This window comes from Pituophis catenifer, unplaced genomic scaffold, assembly GCF_029215685.1.
Source record: "Pituophis catenifer annectens isolate HBS135680 unplaced genomic scaffold, rPitCat1.0.hap2 SCAF_1, whole genome shotgun sequence".
NCBI classification, from domain to species: Eukaryota; Metazoa; Chordata; class Lepidosauria; order Squamata; family Colubridae; genus Pituophis; species Pituophis catenifer.
The window spans coordinates 14,736,002-14,757,308 of record NW_027256881.1 but is presented as its reverse complement, the minus strand read 5'-3'; the positions used below and the strand labels follow the sequence as shown (position 1 = coordinate 14,757,308).

At 39.0% G+C, this 21,307-nt stretch overlaps 1 protein-coding gene across 2 annotated transcripts in view; it reads left to right on the top strand.

The window, feature by feature from the left end:
- CUX1 (cut like homeobox 1) overlaps positions 1–21,307 on the top strand; it is a 363,893-nt gene that overhangs the window by 60,019 nt on the left and 282,567 nt on the right. For both annotated transcript variants that reach the window (XM_070932086.1, XM_070932084.1), the window contains exon 2: positions 15,610–15,720. In XM_070932086.1, coding sequence (XP_070788187.1) covers positions 15,610–15,720 — 111 coding nt within the window. The remainder of the gene's footprint in view (positions 1–15,609; positions 15,721–21,307) is intronic.

The following is a 21,307-nucleotide window of genomic DNA, read 5'->3' as shown; positions in this document are numbered from 1 at the left end:
AGCCTTGATCAGTTATAGGGCCCAGCAGCACACATACATTATTCCAACTACCTTTGTGTTTTTGTTGTGGTGACAAGATTGTCCAGGTGATATAAGGCATGGCCTGAACAGCAAAAATTGGTGTTTGGGAGAAGCTGCCAAAAGAAACATTGTGCTAGAAAATAGATCAGATAAGGGACCATGGAGAAGAAAATGCCTAAACATGTCCCTAAATGCATCCCTATTAGAGAGACAGTACAGTAGCGTCTCAGGATGTCGCATCCTCATCCGTTGTAGAGGCTCGTTCCTCTCAGTTACTTGACCCAGAATACAACTATTACTAATGATTTGGAAAGAGTTCCAGAATCCCAATACGTGCATACTTTCCCTAGCTGGTTATTCTGCCCAACCCAACCTAATACTGGAAAGAAATTATGTAAACATATATATGCATGTTTGTCTTTTAGTATAGCATATCTCAAAACTGGACAGAACAGGACCAGATTTGTGGGAGGGAGAATGAAACCAGCAACAGAAGATTTTAAGTTCAAAAATGGCCCAGATTTGGCTGGTGACTGTAGAGAAAAGTATTTGAGAAGACATTATCCCAATCCACCCCTATGGGAGAGGCAACTGGGGAGAGAAGTTTGAATGTTCTCTATTCTAAGCCCCCTCCCTCTCTTCTCAGTCACGTGACCCAGAGCAGGGTTTGTTACTAAGGGTTTGGAAAAAAACCTCCAGAAGCCTTTATCTAATAGGTGATACTCCCTTTTAAATTGTTTTAAATTTGTTTTATAAATTGGGGTGTTTTAAATTTGTTCGTGGGCCAAAGTATTTAATGTATTTTTAAATGGTTTTTTAACGTTTGTATTATGTGTATTTTATCTCTTGGCTGTTCACCACCCTGAGTCCTTTGGGAGTAGGGTGGTATATAAAATAATAAATAAATAAATAAATAAATAAATAAATAAATAAATAAATAAATAAATAAATAAATAAATAAATGTTTTGAGCACATAAATAAAGTAGGTAAGTGATCTAGTTAGTCAAGCTGCATTATCTTCAGTTCTTTATTTAAGAAGTTGAATAATGGAAAACCCCACCTGCCCCCCAATTTGATCCGGCAGCATCTTCATATTTTTAAAAAAATTGGTCACATATATTAGGGGTCTCCAGCCTTGGCAACTTTTAAGCCTGACGGACTTCAACCCCCAGAATTCCCCAGCCAGCAAATCTTAAGTTGCCAAGGTTGGAGACCCCTGCCATATATAACAAACCCTGCTTCTTGAGGTATTTCCTCCTGTGTGAAAGAACAGAGGGAAATCTTTCTTTTAAAACGATGGCTCGATTTCTCCTTTCCTTCTAAAATCCTTTTTGCCTAATCTGCACTCACATGCAATGTAAGTGGAACAAAGCAGCATAAAACTTTAGGTTTAGGTCCCGGTTTTATTTTTATAGGTAGAAATAAAAGAACACTCTTCTTCTCTGCTTCAAAAGTCATTTTGCTTTGATACTAATTTTGTTGAAGCTACTCTTCCTTCCCTGCATTTTACAGTTTTACTGTAATGTTTGCCAACATAACAATATCAGTTTTTACTACGATTTTCGAAAACTTTACTGTGACTTCTATTGGGGAGATCTGAAAGAAATTTTGGCGTATTAAATGGAGGGACTTTAAAACAAAAATCATTTTCAATTTTTTTTTTAATTCTTCCTCCAGCCTGGACATAGTACAAAGGAGTTCTTGGCAGAGTTCACTGCAGATGGTTTGAAAGAGTAGGGCAAATGTGATCTTCAACAAGCTTAATTTTCTCTCTCTTGCATTGAAACTCCAGAATGGTATTACATAGGCCAGGTGCAGAACATATGTTGACGTGATGCTATAAAATGTATGGCTTTGATTTGTTGTGAATGCTTTAATATTTTCTGCTCCTTTTTTTGGCAATGTAAACATCGTGTTAGAGTGGGAATTTTTCACACTTTTCTTGTGAATACTGTCTTCAGAAACTGTGAATACTATCTTCAGAAGGGCCAAAATAGTGGACGTTTTTATTATATATATATATATATCTTGACAGCTTCAAAATCAATGGCAGATGTTTCATTTTCCCCATGAACTGGGAAAAGATAAATGATGTGGGTGGGTGATACTGAAAGAATCAGTTTTAGTATTTGGATGCAATATCATACATCCGTTTTTTCTCTGTTTCCTTCGGTACACTTGTTTATTCTGGCTCTCTTTTTAAAAGATTCTGATTGTGGTGGACAAGTTAGTTTCCTTCCCCATAATTGAATTTGAGCTACGTTGTCACTTTGGCAGGAAAACCTGATATGTCTACTAGTGTTTAAATTTTCTGGTTATCACCTTGTTCTTTTCTCTTTGCCTCTACAGCCAATATTTCTCTTCATATTTCTGTTTTTCCATCAGTCTAATTTTAAAGCTTAATCTTTTTTTAAATGTAGGATACAAGTTGAGCCATTATAGCAGACTTGCTACGCAAAACAGAATCAGTTCATACAAATAAGTGTTCCCATATTGTTTTGCATGAATATGTGGTTCTTGGACTGCTGTCTCTGAAATACCTTTTTGGAGAAAATCTGTATTTTTTGTTTAAAAGTAACTCATACTTTTTATTGTAATAAGATGGCCTTGAACCACCTCATCGTTTATATACTACCATTCATGTTTCTCAAGTTGTGGCTGCTTCAGCACTGCTGTGTGGCCGTGGTCAGCCATGGTCATGAGATTGACATTTCCAATGCTCCCTCACAGTTTTTCACAAGTCAAGGGGAGGAAGCTGGCAGGAAGTTTGAACTTGATAGTGATTGCCAACATGCCCTGCCAGCTTCCCACAAGCAAAGTCAGTTGGGAAGCTGGCAGGAAGTTGAAAGTCCAAGGCCAGCAGACAGGCAAGTAAGTTGCTGCTACCAAATAGGGGTGGGAACAATGGGTCAGGGAGAGTGCCCTAGGGCAGGGGTCCCCAACACCTGGGCAGGGATCCCCAAACATTGGGCCACAGCCCACTACTGGGCCATGGCCTATTCAGAACCGTTCGCACATCTCAATTCCCCTCTTCCCCCCTGCCAGATCGCCAAGCCACAAAAGTTGGGGACCGCTGCACTAGGGTGTGAGGGTGTACCCATGAGGTATGTTGAAGGTCAGGAATGATGCAGTGTGAGTTGGGGAGGGTATGTGGAGGTGTGAATGGCCAGTGTGGCACAAGCATAGAGGGACTGGAAGAGGATACACTGGATGGGGGAGCTTTACCCAAACAACTTGCAACCTTCCCTGCTAGCTTCCCCATTGACTTTCTCCCTGCTAGCTTGCCACAAACAACGTCAATGGGGAAGCTGGCAGGAGGTCAGAAATTGTTCCTGCCCAACTGCTTTTGTGCCCGCCTGTGGTCATTCTGTTGATCTGTTTAGGTAAGTATACATCTCTGAAACAATGACACAATTGAAAGGATGATCCAATGAGTCACAGGTTGTCTAGTATTATTACATAAGTTTTACTGATCTAATATTCTCATTTATAAGTGACATGTAGATGTCACTAAAAGGATGTCAGAAAGGCATCCCTTTATTACATCTAACATCTTTGTAATATTCAGGCGTATAATATGTTTGCTATGAGGAAGAGTTAGGATTTGGAAGTGGAAATCTCACATAATCACATAGTTGATTCTCATTATTGTTGTTGTTGTTGTTGTTGTTGTTGATTTATATGCCGCCCTTCTCCGGAGACTCAGGGTGGCTTACAATGTGTTAAGCAATAGCCTTCATACTTTTGTATATTTTATACAAAGTCAGCTTATTGCCCCCACAAACCGGATTAGAGTACCATCTTATTGTGGCTTATGGCTCAATATATGGAAACTTGGCCGTTGTCTTAGTGTGTTGCCAGGATCAGGCAGTTAAATCATAATATGATTTATTTCTTTGGGCACATAAATTATGTTAACATAGCGGTTTTGTTCTGAAGTTTTACTACGTTGTGTGAACTGAGCTGCTCAGTGAAAGCAAGTAATCTATATGCTGTTTTACTCCAAGGCTTAATACTTAGCTGGTTATCGATCTGAAATACTTGGATAACTAGTCCAAAGCAGTTCATGCAAAGAAGCTGCCTGTTGCATCTCTGCACGAGGCATAAGGCTGACCAAGGTTCCTTCTAGTCAGATGGTATTCCCGGAACTGTACAGGTGGGTAGGCTTCTTTGAACGTTCCAATTCAGTTCTAGTTGAACTTTTCAGGGCCAAAAAATTGAAGGGTAGGTTGTTGTTTTTTTTTTGGTTGTTTTTTTAGTGTTGATATATTTCAAGATGTATTTTTACCGTATGGAATTAAAACAGCATGTGTTTAAAAACAAAACAAAAAAAATGAAACAACCCCACCAAACCCTTGAAAATAAAGATGCCATTTAACTTTGGGCACGCAGAACTGTTCGCACAACCTTTTCACACAAGATAGAGAAGCACGTGTGACCCTTTCATGGCCAACTAGCCCTTGGGAGTTGCGGCATTTTCATGAGAACATGACCTCACAGTGCCCCAAGAGAATGAGATGAAAAGGAGCCCTTTGTGAAGTGATTCACTTTACCCCTTACTGCTCCTGCCGCAGCCCAGCGCTCCACATATGGTAGGTGGCTGCATCTGGTAAAAGAAATTATTCTGCCTGGGAGGGGGGGATGAAGTCATCTGTTCCATCAGCTTGTAACACTGAACTAATTAACAGACAATCAGCATTGATTGAGACAGCTGCATGCTCTGGGGAGCGATTGGGAACACACATCTTTGCAGAACTATTGTTTATTGCTCTCAGGGCAAGGCACTGAATCTGCGCCTTGCTTGCCTGGATTGGAGGTTTCTGAATGGCCTGGGAGTTTTATGCAGCTGATACGTCCAGCCAGCATTTGAAAACCTGCTTACTGGCTGCGTTTATGGAGAACTTCTGTATATCTCTACGGACATAAAATAAGAAATTCTTCTGGGTTGCAAAGTCTGGTTACTGCGTGTCATCTGTTTACCCATAATTATAAATCTGCATGTGTGTGTTTGCACCGATGAAGATAGAGGGAAAAGGGATCTTTTTTTTTTAAAGGCTAGGACATACATAAACAGATTTATCCAGTAGCTTCTAAAATGAGCAATAAAAACCTCAAGCAGTCATTAAGTCCAACATTCCAGGTTACTTTTTGCTTACATTTTAAATTTGCTGTTTTTATTTACTTATTTATGTAGCTGCATATCTCTCGATCAACTTTGGGCCGCGCCCAATCAAAGATTAAAAGACATCTAAAATGATATTAAAACTATAACACAAAGCTGATTAAAACATTAAAACAACAAAAACCTGGCACTGCATCAAACTTCTAATGCGTGATTATCTAGGTTTCTCCTAGCTCTTAGGGGAAAAGCCAGTTTTCAAAGCCACTGTAATTTCAAACCGTCGCTAAGGCTCAAAGAATAGAAGCCCGCTGAACGTCAGGCGGAGGAGTGTTCAGTAGGGCAGAGGCTATCATGGAGAGGACCTGCTTCTCTTCCTGTCAGAGGGCAATATTTAGGGAAGGGACTGGGAGCCACCCTATTTCACCCGATAGGACAGGTAGATGTCCGTAGGGAGAGGCAGTCCCGTGGATAGCCTGTGCCGTATAGGGCTTTAAAAGTGATGACCAGCACCTTGAATTGCAGTTGGGAAGAAACTGGAAGCCACTGCAGCTTGTGCAACAAAGTTGTTACATAGGCAAACCTAGGGGCCACCATGTTTATGTGTGTAACTGCCTTCTGGACCAGTTGAAGTTTCTGGGTGGTCTTCAAGAACACCCCTACGTAGAGCACATTGCAGTAATCTAGATGGATCTGGTTGATCACCTACCCTTTACTCTCCCACAGGAATCAATGGCTATTCCTCTTAATAGCAATGTAACTGCCTCTAAAAGCCATCTGCTGGGAGACTAGTGATCTTCCTTGGTCAGTTGGTTGGCCATTATGAGGACAAACTGCTAGCCTAGATGAGTCAGAGGTCCAATCCAGCAAGACAGTTCTTACATTCTTGGCAGAATGACTTAGGGTCTACCCAGTTGCCTATTCCTATAGAAGTCAAACAAGCTTGCAGGTAATTTCTCAAAATGCTAAGCAGATGTAATTGTATTTAGCTTCAGCAAGGTTGCTGCACTATGGCCTTTAGGCAGTGCTTTGTTTCTTTAGCAGAACAGGCACTTATATATATATTTTAGTTACTAGTCTGTAGTATATTGAAGATAACTTGCAAGGGTAGTCTCTGTCTCTGTCAGGAGTTAGACTTTCACTTTCCAATAATTTGGGAAGATGATTCTAGCCACAAGCAGTTAGGTGAAAGTCTACTTAGAATCCTCAGAAGATTGTGTTGCTAGGGTTCTGGCCAGTTTTGGCAGCAATGTTTAGAATATATCAAGAATAAAATCATTCTCTGGCTGCGATTGCCCAAGAAGCTTAAGCACGACAATGAAAATTATAGCAAACACATTTGTATAATATGCTAACCTTGGTTAGTTTTGTGCCATCTTAAAATATTATGCAAGCCTAACCCATTTGGTTAGTTCATGATTCAATGCATTATCCAAACCCAGAAAAGCTTCCAAGGTCAGCATGCTGTGGAAAAAACATTCTATGAGAGTAATGGATGCTTTGTCGGGGGCTACCTGTATATGGAAAAATAGGATGAAATAAAATGGGAGGTTGAAACGAGATGCAATGGTGAATTGTAGAAGGTGATATGACTCAGTGGAATTCTGTATGGGACCACTTCTTTCTGCAACTTGGATCAACATACTATTTCATTGAAGACACACAAACATATCACAATCCCAAAAGCAAAACACCAGAAGCCCAGAGGATAGGTATTATCCTGGTGCTGAATAGGTACTGAATTTGATGCCAGGTGAACTTCGTGAAAAAGGATGTATGTGGAAACATAACAGAAACCCTCTGACTTCCTTTACTGCCTTCTTGATTTTGGAAGTATGTATGCAGGGGGGATGGAGGAAGGACTTAAAGACAGGCTTCTGAGGAAGATTACAGTGTAGAAGATGGTGATGTTTTTGGATATTTGAATCCAAGCCACTACTAGAGTAATCGAAGAACAGATGTCTTGTGTTTCCTGAGAGCCCCGGTGTATGCAATCCGCTGGGAAACACACTTGCATCAGCTTAACTGTGCAGTGAATCCTCTAGTCCTGCAGAAATTGTGCTTAACTAGCCTTCTCTCTGTTGAACATCTCTATCCTTATTATATATTTCATCTAAATAATTATTTTGTCCCAATATTTTTACACTGGTCCCATTACGGTTGAACCCAAAAGAACGTAACGTGCCGTAATAAAAACAATACATTCAAATAATATAAAACCGTGCAATCACGTCTGGGATGGGGAAGGAAGTAAGAAAAAAACCAGAAACTATTCATCTGGTTTCATACAGGGAAGGCCTGGGGTAAAGAAAGAGGTTTTCAACAGGTGCCTAAAAGATCTAATGGAGGTGCCTCATAAATTTCAGGGAGGAGAGCATTCCAAAATGCAGGAGTCATTAGAGAGAAGATCTTCCCATGAGTAATCGTAGGATGACACTCTGTGGTTCTTGGCAAACATGGCAGAGCTACCGCTGATAATCTTAGCATGAACCAGAGATGTAACAGGAAAGACTGTCTTTCAGTATAGCATTCCCAAAGCTGTTTAGAGCAGCAGGACCCCAACCTTTTGGGCACCAGGGACTGGTTCTGTGGGGAGAAGTTTTACCGCGGACTGGAGGGGGCTGTAATTTCGCATGCTACCTCAATCCCGTGGATGGAGCTTAGCTTGTTTGCGCGACCCGGTTTCTAGCATGCTGTGGCCCGGTGCTGGTCCACAGACCGGGGGTTGGGGACCCCTGGTTTAGAGTTTTACATATAAAAAATTGAACTAAACCTGAGCTAGTAACTTCCTAACAATATCTTACTTCAGCAGAGAGATAAAATGTGTACAAGTCTCCAGCTGACAACTTGGTTCCCACATATCACACTTAAATGCAACTTCCAGACTGAGTGCCAAAATAGCCTCATTTAAAGTATTAGCAAACTAAACATGAGGTTCTTAGTTTTTCTATCTGTCTGTCTGTCTGTCAACAGACAGTTGACAGACAGTTAGGGGTCTGTCAGAGGCCAACTAACTGGCCTCTAACAGACAGACAGTTAAGAGGCCAACAATTAGGGTGTCTATGGTTGATCCTAAAATCAAATCTGAACTTCGTTTGAAGAGAGGTGAGGTAACCACCTCTCTTCAAAATCTAAAAATTATGTTACCAGATCTGGGGGTCAGGAGGTGGGGTTGAATCTTTGCGTTGGTTGTGAATTGTTATGGATGAATCTGTTTTTTCCCTTGCTGCTCTTTTATGTGTGAGTTTGAGATTTGTTGGTCTTTCTGTCAGCCACCTGGAGTCATTAACTTGAGATGGGCAGCCATGTTAAATAAATAAATAAATTTATGCTAAGCAGCACAGACTTAATCATTTTGCCCCCGGAAAGAGGTATTTGCAACCAGGTAGAATTTAGTGTAATCCAAAGAGAATTTAGGAACAGGTGGCTAACTGATTTCTTTAAAAAAAAAAAAAAAAAAGAACTGATCACAATAGGCCCTTCACTGCTCTAGACAGCTCTGATGAAAATGCAGCAGGGAATATAAATATTCTTGTGATCTTCACTTCAACACTAGACATTACTTGTGATCAGTAATATGTCTGCTCGGTGCCCTACAACACTTGAACTTTAGAGCTTCTGAGAAAACCAAGGAGAGCCATAGGCTTCAGAGTGTTGAACAGGGCACTTGGATTTGATCTTATCACTGTGGAGCATGGTAGAACAGAATCAGCGGTGGGTTTCCAATATCCTTACCACTGGTTCGCCGCATGCTCTCTTTGCACACGCTCCTTCCGCGCATGTGCCCGGCCTTCCATACATGCACTTTGCTTGCTTGTGCATCTCCCGGACATGTGCCCGGCCTCGAAAATGTGCCTAAATAGGACGGCATAGAGGCAGGGTGGCCACCCACAATCTCCGCTATGATCTCCGCTACCGGTTTGTACGAACCGGTACGAACCGGCTGAATACTACCTCTGAACAGAATGAATGTTGAAATCCGCATAATCACACTTGAGATAATCTTGGTTAGGAGGCTGTTTGGTAGCATGATGGGGTAGTATGGATCTATTGTAAAAAAACTCTTAAACTGGAAATGAGATTTTCATCTTTTTCTTATTTTAACAGATTTGAAGTTGAATTCATCCATTTAGGTTTTTTTTAAAAAGTAAACCTAAAAAAAACCCATGCTAATTAGGGAGAAAAAATTCAAAATCCACTGTCCAACCATAAAATCTATGACAATTTGCCAAGACCAACTTGCCACGGCCAACTCGCCTAGGACAACTTGCCGCAGACAAGAGTTACACTAATATTGAAGAAACGGTGGAATAGAATCATTAAGAAAAGGAATGAAAAAGGAGGGGAAAATGAAATGTAAATGACAAAAAATTATTTAAAAAAAAATTATTTGAAATAATTAAATTGAATTGTTGAATTGTCCTGTGGTGAGTTGTCCTGTAACGAGTTGGCTGTGGTGAGTTGGCCGAAAGAAAGAAAGAGCAGCCCCAATTGAGCTATGAGATCTGCATGAAAGGAAGAATTGCACATGGATTAGTTACTAAGGTTCATTCATTATTAGTTTCACCCAGAACTTCTGAGAGCAATGAAAGTCTAATGGTTAATCCACCAATAATCAACCAGGTTTGGTTCCAGTTGTAGTTGAAATGCATAGGCTTCTAAGCAGGGGTGAAATGCTCCCAGTTCGGACCGGATCGCTTTATCCAGTAGCAATGGAGCAAATGGTTCGGAGAACCGGTAGCAAAAATCCCTACCACCACCCCCTCCCCATGCCCAGCTGAGCCGCACAATCATCAGAGGCTTTTTTTTTTTTTTTACTTTTAAAAGCATTTTTTCTACAATCTCTTCGGCGGAAAAAATGCTTTTAAAAGTAAAAAAAAAAAGCCTCTGATGATCGCGCGGCTCAGCTGGGATCGTCAAAGGCTTTTAAAAGCATTTTTTCTACAACCTCTTCAGAAGTTGTAGAAAAAATGATTTTAAAAGCCTCTGATAATCCCAGCTGAGTTGCCTGATCGGCAGAGGCTTTTTTTTCTTTTAAATGCTTCTGACGATCCCAGCTGAGTTGCCTGATCGGCAGAGGCTTTTTTTTCTTTTAAATGCCTCTGCCAATCAGGCAACTCAGCTTGGATCGTCAGAGGCATTTAAAAGAAAAAAAAGCCTTTTTTTCTTTTAAAAGCCTCTGATGATCCAAGCTGAGTTGCCTGATCAGCAGAGGCATTTAAGAGAAAAAAAAGCCTCTGCCGATCAGGCAACTCAGCTGGGATTGTCAGAGCCTTTTGAAAGCATTTTTTTTTTACAACCTCTTCGCCAAAGAGGTTGTAGAAAAAATGGTTTTAAAGTAAAAAAAAAAAAAAGGCTACGTCCACCCAGTCACATTACAACCCCCCACCAAGCCACGCCCACAGAAGCGGTAGTAACAAATTTTAGATTTCATCACTGCTTCTAAATATAGTCCCTCTCTTCTGATTTTTTTTTAAAAATCAGTTTTAGTGCTTTTCAGTTGGTTTTCTTCTTTTCATGAAAAATCCTCCCATATTTTAAAGTGTGATTGGTGGGAGCTGTATATTTTGGTCTTGTGCTTTCTAACAGATTGCTTGATAATGTGTTGTTGAAGGCCTTATGCCTAGGTATTAACCATATTGGTTTGTGATAAGTATGTACAGACACAGACACACATGCACATTTTCTTTTTGGCTGCTTGACTCTGGGATGAATTTCAAGATTTGTTTTCCCAGCTGTTAAGCATTTTGTTCTTTTTCTTTTAGTTTTCTATTTCAACTATATTAACTATATTAGAATCATCTAACCTGTTTTATTGATTTGTTTATTTTGTATATTCAGCAGGAGAGTAGAATTTTCTGAGTATTTTATGGTAATCTAGGACAGTGATGGCTTAACCTTTTTGCCATTGCATGCCAAAAGCAGGGGGAGTGTGGGGGGGGGTCACGCACGCATGTGCTGACACTCATAATTCTATGCAACCTGCCCCCCGTGCATGTCCGCGTGACCCCCCCCATGCTCCCCCCGCTTTTGGCACATGATGGCACAGTGGGCCCGGTAGACCAATTTTTCACTCTCCCCAGGCTCCACAGCCTTTCTAGGAGCCTGGGGAGGGTGAAAATGGCCTTCCTCACTCCCCCGGAGGCCCTCTGGAGGCTGGAAATGGCCTGTTTGCCAACTGGTGGACCCAGAAGGCCTGAAAATCAGCGTGCCGGAGCTGAGCGCGTGCCATAGGTGCACCATCACGGATCTAGGATATCAAGAGGCTATCAGATTGCCTCTTTCTGCCTGTTCCATTAATAGAGCTTATTCACAAAGTACTGTATGTAGACGTAGGATTATAAGCTAACAATGTAGAATGAATTTAAATGAAAGATTTCAGAAAAAAATGTTGAAGATTTCTATTCCAATTGTCTTGAAGCAGAAAACCTGTATTCCCATACCATTATTCCATACAACCTACAGTGTCTTGTTAGATTCCCCCTAGTTTTTGTGCTAGTTAACCAAAAGTTAAATGGTAAAAAGTTAAGTGTGGGAACAAGGCTAAACGTACTAAAATTTTCATGGTAGCAGCAGAGAGGTTTTGAATCAATTTACGGCAGTTAGGGATAAGATTGCAAATATATGTTATACATCAATTGACTTTTACCTGAAGTCCATCAAATTACAGATCGAATTAATTGCATGCAGCTATAAAATAGCATATTTTTTCTATATCCTATGAGTATCCTCTTGGGTCTTGATGACTTCAGTTCCACCCAGTATCCATTCAGTTGTAATATCCATTTTTAATTGAACCAGAAGACATAGCCTCTGTCCATTTACTTCTCCCCTGGATTTCTGAGAAGCTGCAGAAGAACAGAAACGTTGCATTAATGTACTTGTTTCAAAGCAATCTACAGCTCTGTGTGTACCAGAAAAATAAAATCTCCAAGGATCTACAAAAGTTTCAGTTAATTTTCTGCAAGGCTACTTACTTTACTGCCGTATTTCATACAACTCTTCAAAACTTACAAATGCCACTCAATTATTTCTTTTTCTGAATCGCTAAATGAATTTACTTACTGACCATTGCGAAAATGTAATGTTGGTGTTGTACAAGTGTTAGGAATGCACACATCCAAACCAGGAAGAATTGATCTCAATTTTAATCAAGAGATTCATTGTTGGTGTTCTCTCTACGAAATAAATCATGTGCCTTTTCACTTCTATTGACCATTGTTAAAATGTACTTGATTCTTTGTTTATTATGGATTTGTAGTAAGAATTTGGTTAAGGAACTTGGGTAGGCAAGGAACCTTTTCAGCTTTGATTGTAATTAATGTTGCAAATAGTGAAGTAGTGGGAAGGAGGAATGTGGTGGGAAGAGCATGCATGATGAAATCTAGTCTCTTCTGTATTTGCTCTCTTTTTTCTATCCTTATAAATATTGTATGATGTGTGACTCATATATGAAATCCTGGAGCAAAGGAAATTCTGCCTGGTTTGGGATCTTAACCAATGTCTAATTTCATCTGAAATCTCTGCCTCTTTAGTTTGGTTCATTTGAAAGCTTTTAATTTTGTTAATTTCTTTTCTGTAATGGAAAGACCAGAAGTGACTTGTTGGAGCAAATGGCCCCAGCAGCTTGCTTGCATTCTCTCTCACTAGTGAGCTGTTTTTCTCACTTCTCATGAACGTCAGATTTATTCACACTGAAAGGAAATCGATCACAGGTAAAGAAAAATCTACGGGCAAATCCTCCCCCAAGGTACATAACACAACTTCTATTGACTTCATGGAGATGCAGTGCACATACTTCAATTTAGTACTTAAATAGAGCGAACAGCGATATGAGAAAAGCATTGTATAGCGATGCAGAAATAGAAGCAGAACTGGAATGCCAATATTTGTTCTGTATAAAAGGTAGCATCATCCATTGGGTACATGTGGAAGACATGATGATGACATTCTCTCAAATATGTATCCAGGTCTGCTTTTTTGGTCCATAAACCAGACATATCTGGAATAAGATGGCAGATTCATTAATATAACCACTGAAAGATACACAGATGTCTCTTGAGAAGTTTTGTTCTTGCATTTTTTTTATTTATTCTAGACTGGCGAGTGAGAACCCATAATTCAGATATAAAATAGGCTTCTTTAGCTTGATGCTCAAATCATAATATTTAATTATGATAATTATTAAAAGTTATTTCATTAACTAGGTATAGTTTTATGACTTTGTTCAACACAATGAAATTGAAAAACCATAACATCTAATTTCTGGTTTGGCATATATGGATATCGACATACAGAACATATGGAAGGTAAAATATTGCTTGGTCAGGAGGGATGCTGCATATTAGAATATTTAGTATTGGGAAGATTTTGCTATCTCATTATCTAGAGTTACAAAGCCTTCAAACATTTTAAAGCCAAAGACAATGGCTGTCTTTTTTTGGTGGCCAAGGAACATACTTAATATTTTTTGGGAAGTGCAAAGAGTGCTTGGTGGGAATATGCAAAGGAAAAATGGCAGCATCATGCATGTGGGAAAAACCGTGATTTTTGGCTGTGGCAATTAGAAGTGTGCCACAATTGGCTCTCCTTCCAATTAACAGGGATGCCAAATGTGGCATGGCTACGACTACAGCAGTTAAGCCAGTGCACACCTTTCATGTTTCCTTGAAAAGCATTACATGAAAACTTCACTTACCCAAAACCATGGTTGGCAATGGAGGTCAGTAGCTATGGGCCATCTGGAGATAGCAATAAAAAATGTTATTATCTCCATCTGGAGATAACAATGACATCTGGAAAATTGTAATGTCATGGAAGAGATGTAACTGGTAGTGGATAAAAGTTAGTGAATGAAATGAAAGAAAAATAGATGTGTCTCTGAAACTTAACATATGAAACTGGATGAAGGGAAAAGATGTATTAGATCTGAATGAAGATGACCTCATCTGAATGGAATGGAGTTGTTGATGATGTATGCAGAAAATTAAAATATAGACAATAATTGTGAATGAAAGGGCTAAAATTTGAGGAATGGTATGGTGTCATAAAGGTAATTGTAGGTGTGTATGAAAGTAGGAGCCTAGATTTGGTATAGTTATATATCTTGTGCTCTAGGGAAAATACAGGTAATCCTTGATTTACAACCATAATTGAGCCCCAAATTTTTATTGCTAAGCAAGATATTTGTTAAGTGACTTTTGCCCCATTTTACGACCTTTTTTGCCACGATTGTTAAGTGAATCATTGCAGTTGTTAAGTTAGTAACACAGTTGTTAAGTGAATCTGACTTTCCCATTGACTTTGCTTGGCAAAAGGTCACAAAAGGGGATCGATCACGTGACCCAGGGACACTTCAATCGTCATAAATATGAACCAGTTGCCAAGCATCCAAATTTTGATCATGTGACCATGGGGATGCTGCAACAGTCATAAGTGAAAAATGGTAATAAGTCACTTTTTCAGTGCTTTTGTAACTTTGAATGGTCGCTAAACGGACTGTTGTAAGTCAAGGACTATGTATAGCAAAACAATGGCAAGTTTAAAGAAATATCACTGCTAATAAAAATATAGGGAGCACAATGTAGTCTGTGATGAGGAATGAATGTTCCTTGAACTATGGAAAAATCTATCTAAGAACATGCTTCTTACTTTGTTTTATGGAAGTTAGACTTGGCTATGTCAGGAGCAAAATAAAACCAGCCAAACGTAGCGAAAGCATGATGGTTATTGTAGACACTCCGCTTTAAGTTGCTTACCCCAGAGCCCAAAAGGGCGACAGTCAGGAAAATGTAGATGAGATGTGAAATGGAATGTGCCATTCTCTGGCTCAGAGGTGCATAGCCCATGGCTTCCTTTCGATGCTGCTTGCTTCCCCACCCCCTCCCAATTCAGCTCTGATAGACTGATTGCCATGCAGTTGGGCTCTGTAACTTCCTTTCTGATCTCATCTTTTTTCCTAGTGGGGCTGCCAGACAGTACCAATAGATATTATCTATCATTCATTCAGTAAAAAATAAAATTAATGTAGTCAGATGTTGCAAGTTCTAAGTATAGATTGCGTAGATCAGGAAAAAGGGCTTTACGGTAAGAGTGAATTGGGAAGGAAACACTGATTGAGTCTTATTTCAAATTCTTGAAAACCCTGAAAAATCAAGGAACACGATACCTTTGTGTTTAACAAGCATTCGTGATAGTTAAAGACGAACTACTAAATAAAGTCGTTCCAGTACACGGCAGGGAAATGCTTGCAGCAGATGTAATTTCTCATTCTCAGCATCTAAATTTCCTTCCTTCAAAACAACAAAAAAGAAACTTTACAGAGGCCAGTTGTAACTTTTGGGGAGGGATTGGTAACGAGACATTTAAAAGAAGTAATGACTTTAATGAGGGAGATATAAAATACTTTCGTTTAATTGCTTTTTGCTTAGCAGTTAAACCTATGCTTTGCCTTTCTTTTTTGTGATAGCGAGAACTTGATGCAACGGCAACAGTGTTGGCTAACCGACAAGATGAAAGTGAACAATCAAGAAAGAAACTTATTGAACAAAGCCGTGAGTTCAAGAAAAACACTCCAGAAGTAAGTTGCAATACAATACAGATCTTGAGCTGTTTTCCGTAGCATAAAATTGACTTTTTTCCATCTGTTGAAATTAGTTTCTTGGACTTCTTCTGGCAAATGGAATCTCTCTTTTTCTCTCTCTCTATAAGAATCTTTAAGGGTCTGGCTTTATACCCTGGATGTGTTAGGATTTCCCAAAAATATTGCATAGCATCATTTATTGTGCAGAATTCTTGAAAAGAACTATCATTTCATCAAACTAATTAGGAGCGCAATAAAATAGAATACCCCTTAAATTTAGCAGTTTCATAATGTTAATGAACTACTTCAGATTACTGTAACTATTAAATATATGTATATGTAAGAAAATGCTGGGCATGCTGAAATGAATATGTCAATAATTTTCAATGTCATAATTTTTCAATTAAGACTTCTAAAATGTAAAAGAGATTATGCTGCTGCATGGAAATATCTCAACATTTTGTGGAAGAATCCCAGAAACATTATGTTTTGAAAGAAGCATTTATACCATATTTAAATGTGCTGTATAATTATTTTTTCTTAAATGTTAATTTAAGTGGTTTTGGCTATTTGAAAGCTGTCAGGATCTTTTTTTAATACATTATATAAAGCTAAGTAGGCATACTTTTTTAGTTTTCCTTATTTAAATATAGATCCATTTAGCATGTTAAACGAGCTTTCCACCCTGCGCTTCCTTGTACGTTGGTTTCCATCCATTCCACTTATCATAGATAATATGCTATCTAGTTTTAGTTTATGATGTCAGAAAAATAATTCCAATTCTGGAAATCTCAAACCTTATTTCTGTTTTTCTTAATGGTTTCTCCATATTCAGAGCACTTATATCCATTTGACATCAAGTCCTTCTCATTTGCTGCTGTTAAAAAGAGAGCATTTAATGCAGTGGATGTCTAGAATAATTAGCTACTTCTCAGATCCTGGGCCCAGCACTAGATATCAACGAGTGAATATTGATAAAGAACTGTTACCTGCAAGAACTGTACCAGGAAAAGCACCATGGGAAAGCTAACTTTCTTTCATCCTCTTAATAGCATAAAATAGGATAGCATTGTTTTATGGCTAGTGAATATATGTTCCTCTGTGTGAGCGCTCTCCCTCCCTCCCTCCTTCCCTCTCACTCACATGCACCCACATAAGCACTGTTAAGCTGTGAGATCAATAATTTGGTAGTGTAAAATTCTTGCTTCTTTCCCCCTGTTTTCACTTAAGGGAGTCTAAAGCAATGAGAATTGGAAATACTTTATAGGTAGTTCTCAATTTACAACCACAATTGGGAGCAGAATTTCCTTTGCTAAGCAAGGCGATTGTTAAGTGAGTCATACATGATTTTACAACCTTTTTTTGCTATTGTTGTTAAGTGAATCACTAAAGTTGTTAACCAAATCCGGCTTCCCCCATTGGTTTTGCTTATCAGAAGACAGTGGGGAAGGTCACAAATGGCAATCACATGACACTGCAGCCATCTTAAATACATGCCGAATGCCAAGTGCCCGATTTTGGAACACTTAACTGTGGGAATGCTGTGATTTTGTAAGTGCAAAGACTGTTCAAGAGCCACTTTTTTCAGTGACTACAGGGATTCTTTGGAGAGTTACTGTTATTTGGATTTGCTTGCTCTAGACTAGATGTTTTGATTTGATATAAGGCATCTTCACATGCTAAAAGTTCGGTTTATCTGGCAAAATGTTTAATTGCAGGTGTGTATTCTGGGGTTTGATACAAATTCTGGAATCTGGAATACTTCTCTCAAGTGCATAGCATGCCATCAGTAAGACAGCCCCCCCCCCCCCAGTTAATTCTAGTTTGTATGAGACAGATGTTTGTTAGACATGCTTCTAGGGGAAGCACTGGACAGTAACAACGTAGTGTGGGGGTTTTTTTGTGGATCAGAAGCACTTTTGAGAATGAAAGTGATTGTTGATGCTGGCCTTTTGTTGATGGATAGATTGTTGCTGGCATTTTATTTATTTATTTGGCATGCAAATAAGTATGTGTATGTAGGCTAACTATCTCATGTACTTGATTTTAGCCATCTCACAATGAAAACAGATTTTAAAAAACAGTAAAAACAACCAGAGACAACAACAACAACAAAAATAATACAAAACATAAAACTTTGCTTTGAGTATTAATATTTGCCATATCATTTTTAAAAGATCAGCTGGAACATGGAGCCTGGCAAGAGCCAGGGGAAGTTTTGCAGGAAATTACGGAGCATTAAATTAGGAATCTGGCATTCGTAAGAAGAAGGGAAGAAAAATAACATGCACTTTTTCAATAATATTTAAAAATTCAAATTCCGTTCTTGCCATTTGAAGGTGGGATCTCTTTAGAAATTCCAGTATAATATCATTCTTTGATTTGCCTGTTGTGGGAGCTAACTTTTGACATACGTCTGTAGAAATGATTGAGCTATTTAGATCTCTCCTTCAGTAACATTCCCATGCAAATAGAGCACATCCACACAAGCTTCTTTTTGGAGAGTTTCAATTGAGTTTTTCATGCTTAATATGTCATGGCTTCACAACCATTTATCTTTTGTTCTTGGGATAGGCTGATGGGGTTATGATTCAGAAGGCCTAAAATAAATTTTTTAAAAAATCTACTTCCCACCCCTGCCTCCCTTTTAAGGTTATCTAGAATCCAGCTCATGGTAAATCTTGTGCTTTTCATTTGATCATCTTCCCCCCCCACCCCCCAAAAAAAAATCTTGTCAACTTCTAGAATTCACATTTTTGGCTTCATGCGTTTTGTCATTTATTTATTTATTTATTTATTTATTTATTTATTTATTTATTTATTTATTTATTTATTTATTTATTTATTTAAATTGATAGATATGGCTATCCATCTGACTAGCCATATGACTAATGTGACATTGGGCAGCTAGGAAAGATTACACTAATTTGAATTTATATGTATATTAATTCAGCTCTGTGTGTGTGTGTGTGTGTGTGTGTCTATACACACACAAACACATATACCAATAAAAATGTTTCCATCTATGTTGGTGATGTGGTGGATTCATTTAAGAACTAAAAATTAAAATAAAGAAATGGGAATGGTTTAAAACAACTACAGTTTGCTTGAAAATGTAGTTCCTGCATGCCTTGCAAAGATTAAGGCCATCACTCCAGGAGCAAGAACCGACAGGGCCATCTTGTGCTCTCTCAGGTGATTACAGGCATCAGTAAGAATTTTTATTGACATAACCAAAGGACAGATAAGTTCACCTGAAATATTTGCAAAGTCTGGCCTCTCATTGCCACAATAACTGCCAGTCCTGCAGAGAACTTTTAATATTTTCTATTAATAATTAATCCAGACATTGAATGAAATGTATTTGGGGAGGATTTACCTATATTTAACAGCTCTGTATCCATCCTCCTCCTTTAGGGAAACCTATATTAAAAATATACCCAATCTTTAACATTCTAAAAAAAGTGCAAAAAGAAAAGAAGTAAAATAAAGTAAAACATGGAAAGTTCTATAAAGATAGAAGTAGTACCAGAGCAAAGTATTGATGAGTGTTTAATGGTTTTAATTATTTATATTAAACAGAGTGTAATGGTGAGAGAGGCTGGAGCACATTTAATAGATTTAAGATGACAGAATGATATTGCCTGCTCAGATTGGCAGACAGAGATTTTAGAGAGCAGCTTTTCATATTTTTTTTTTTACTTCTAACCTGGCAAAGTCGGTGTACAATTATAACACATTTTTAATGGAATAATATAACAATATTATTCCCCCTCGTCCCCAAGAAGAAACGATCACCAGATAGATGAAAAGAAAGAAAAAAAGAGAAGTGGTTTTTATTCATCCAGGTTCTGTTAGAAAGTGAGCTACATATGGGTGATCTTAGTGAACCATGGCCACTGATGACATAGTTTTGTTTTTTGGTGCCTGCAAATATGCCAAATGTTTAATAAAATTACTTGTATTTTGGCAATATCTCCAGCTTCAGAGCAAACAGATTAAATTATTTTTTTAAAGAATATTGTAGACGTTGCTATTTTAAAAGATAGTTAAGTCTCTCTGAAATTCTAAATAGAAAAATTACTAAATGCCACCTAACAAAATTCTTAATAGCATTTTATACAATGTATAATGCTATAGTTAAATGTTAAATTTCTTAATTTAATCAAGTCATCAGAATTAGTCTTGCACACCCCTGTTAGGAGCTGGGACCTATTTTTCTATGGGTTGCAGTGAAAATGTGTGTGTCTTCAGCTTCCTTGAGATTTTCTATGTAGCAGGAATCTTATCGTTTGAGGTCTTTTGAATTATTTTCATTTTTTTGGTATGGATTTTGCCCATAGGTTAGAAATTAAGTGTCTCTTGGCTCCTAGCTTTCTGCCTGTTGCTGACCAAGATGCCAAAGACCCATCTTAAAATCTGTTGAAAATAAATTGGTATTTAGAAGAACCCTAGAGCAGACCCTCTACCTTACTCAACTGTCAGTAGCAGTTACGGCCCTGAAATGTGTTTGTAGACTAGGGTGTTAAACTGCTTAAGAGATAAGAAAAATAGAGGAGTCCATTAGGCAGATTCTCTAGGTAGTACTCCTAGTAAATTCCTGTCATATCTTCTGGCTTGTAATCGTACCAGCCGTATAAGGAGTTTGATGTGCCTCTGGAAAGAGAAGCAGCAATACTAGCCACCTCTGGGTTTGTAATAGGGACAACTGCTCCAGCACATAAGCATTACACGTATGATATGAAAAACTGATGCAGGCATTGATACCATTGAGGAGAAAAGAATGGTTTCTGTGCCTTTAAATTTTCTTCTGCTTATCCTTGCCCTCCAGGTGGAAATGTCTGTGCATCTTATAGAGTGAATATTGTGGCAGTGGGGAGGGGGTTGGTGTAGTGGTGGCATTTGCCGCTCCCTGTCACCGCTGCTGCTGCTCGCCACCGCTGGGGAACGCTGGAGCCTTCGCTGCCAAGCAGCTGATCGGCGGTTGGATAGGCCACCCGGAATACTGCCGATCAGCTGTTCTAGGTGGAGAGGATTGCTGCTGCCATTTGCTGCCGCCGCATGTCAGTGGTGATAGGTGGCAGCGATAGGCAGCAGCAGTGGTGATTGATGGCAGCAATGGCGAATGGTGGCGATAGGTGGCGGCAGCGATTCCTGCTGCCTAGAACAGCTGATCAGCTGTATTCTGGGAGGCTGATCCAACCGCTCCAGTGTTCCCTGGTGGCGGCAGCAGCTCAGCTCAGTTGACCGGTGGTGGGCGCAACGGAGCGGAGCCCTGATGAGCCACGTGCTGGAGCTGCGATAATGTGCTGAAGCTGACCAGGCTGTTTGCTGTTTGCTGCAAGGACGCTAGCCAGATAAATACCGGATGGATGCTGGGAGGCAGAGGCAGATTTTTTTTTTCCTGTTTTCCTCCTCTAAAACTAATGTGCGTCTTATAGTCCAGTGCATGTTATAGTGTGAAAAATCCCTCTTAAATAATAATCAGCAACTATGAATTTATTGTCTAAAAGAGGACATTGCTACTCAAATTCACTTTCCTTTGGGTTCCTCATTAAGAAAGCAAATAGATCACATTATTTAA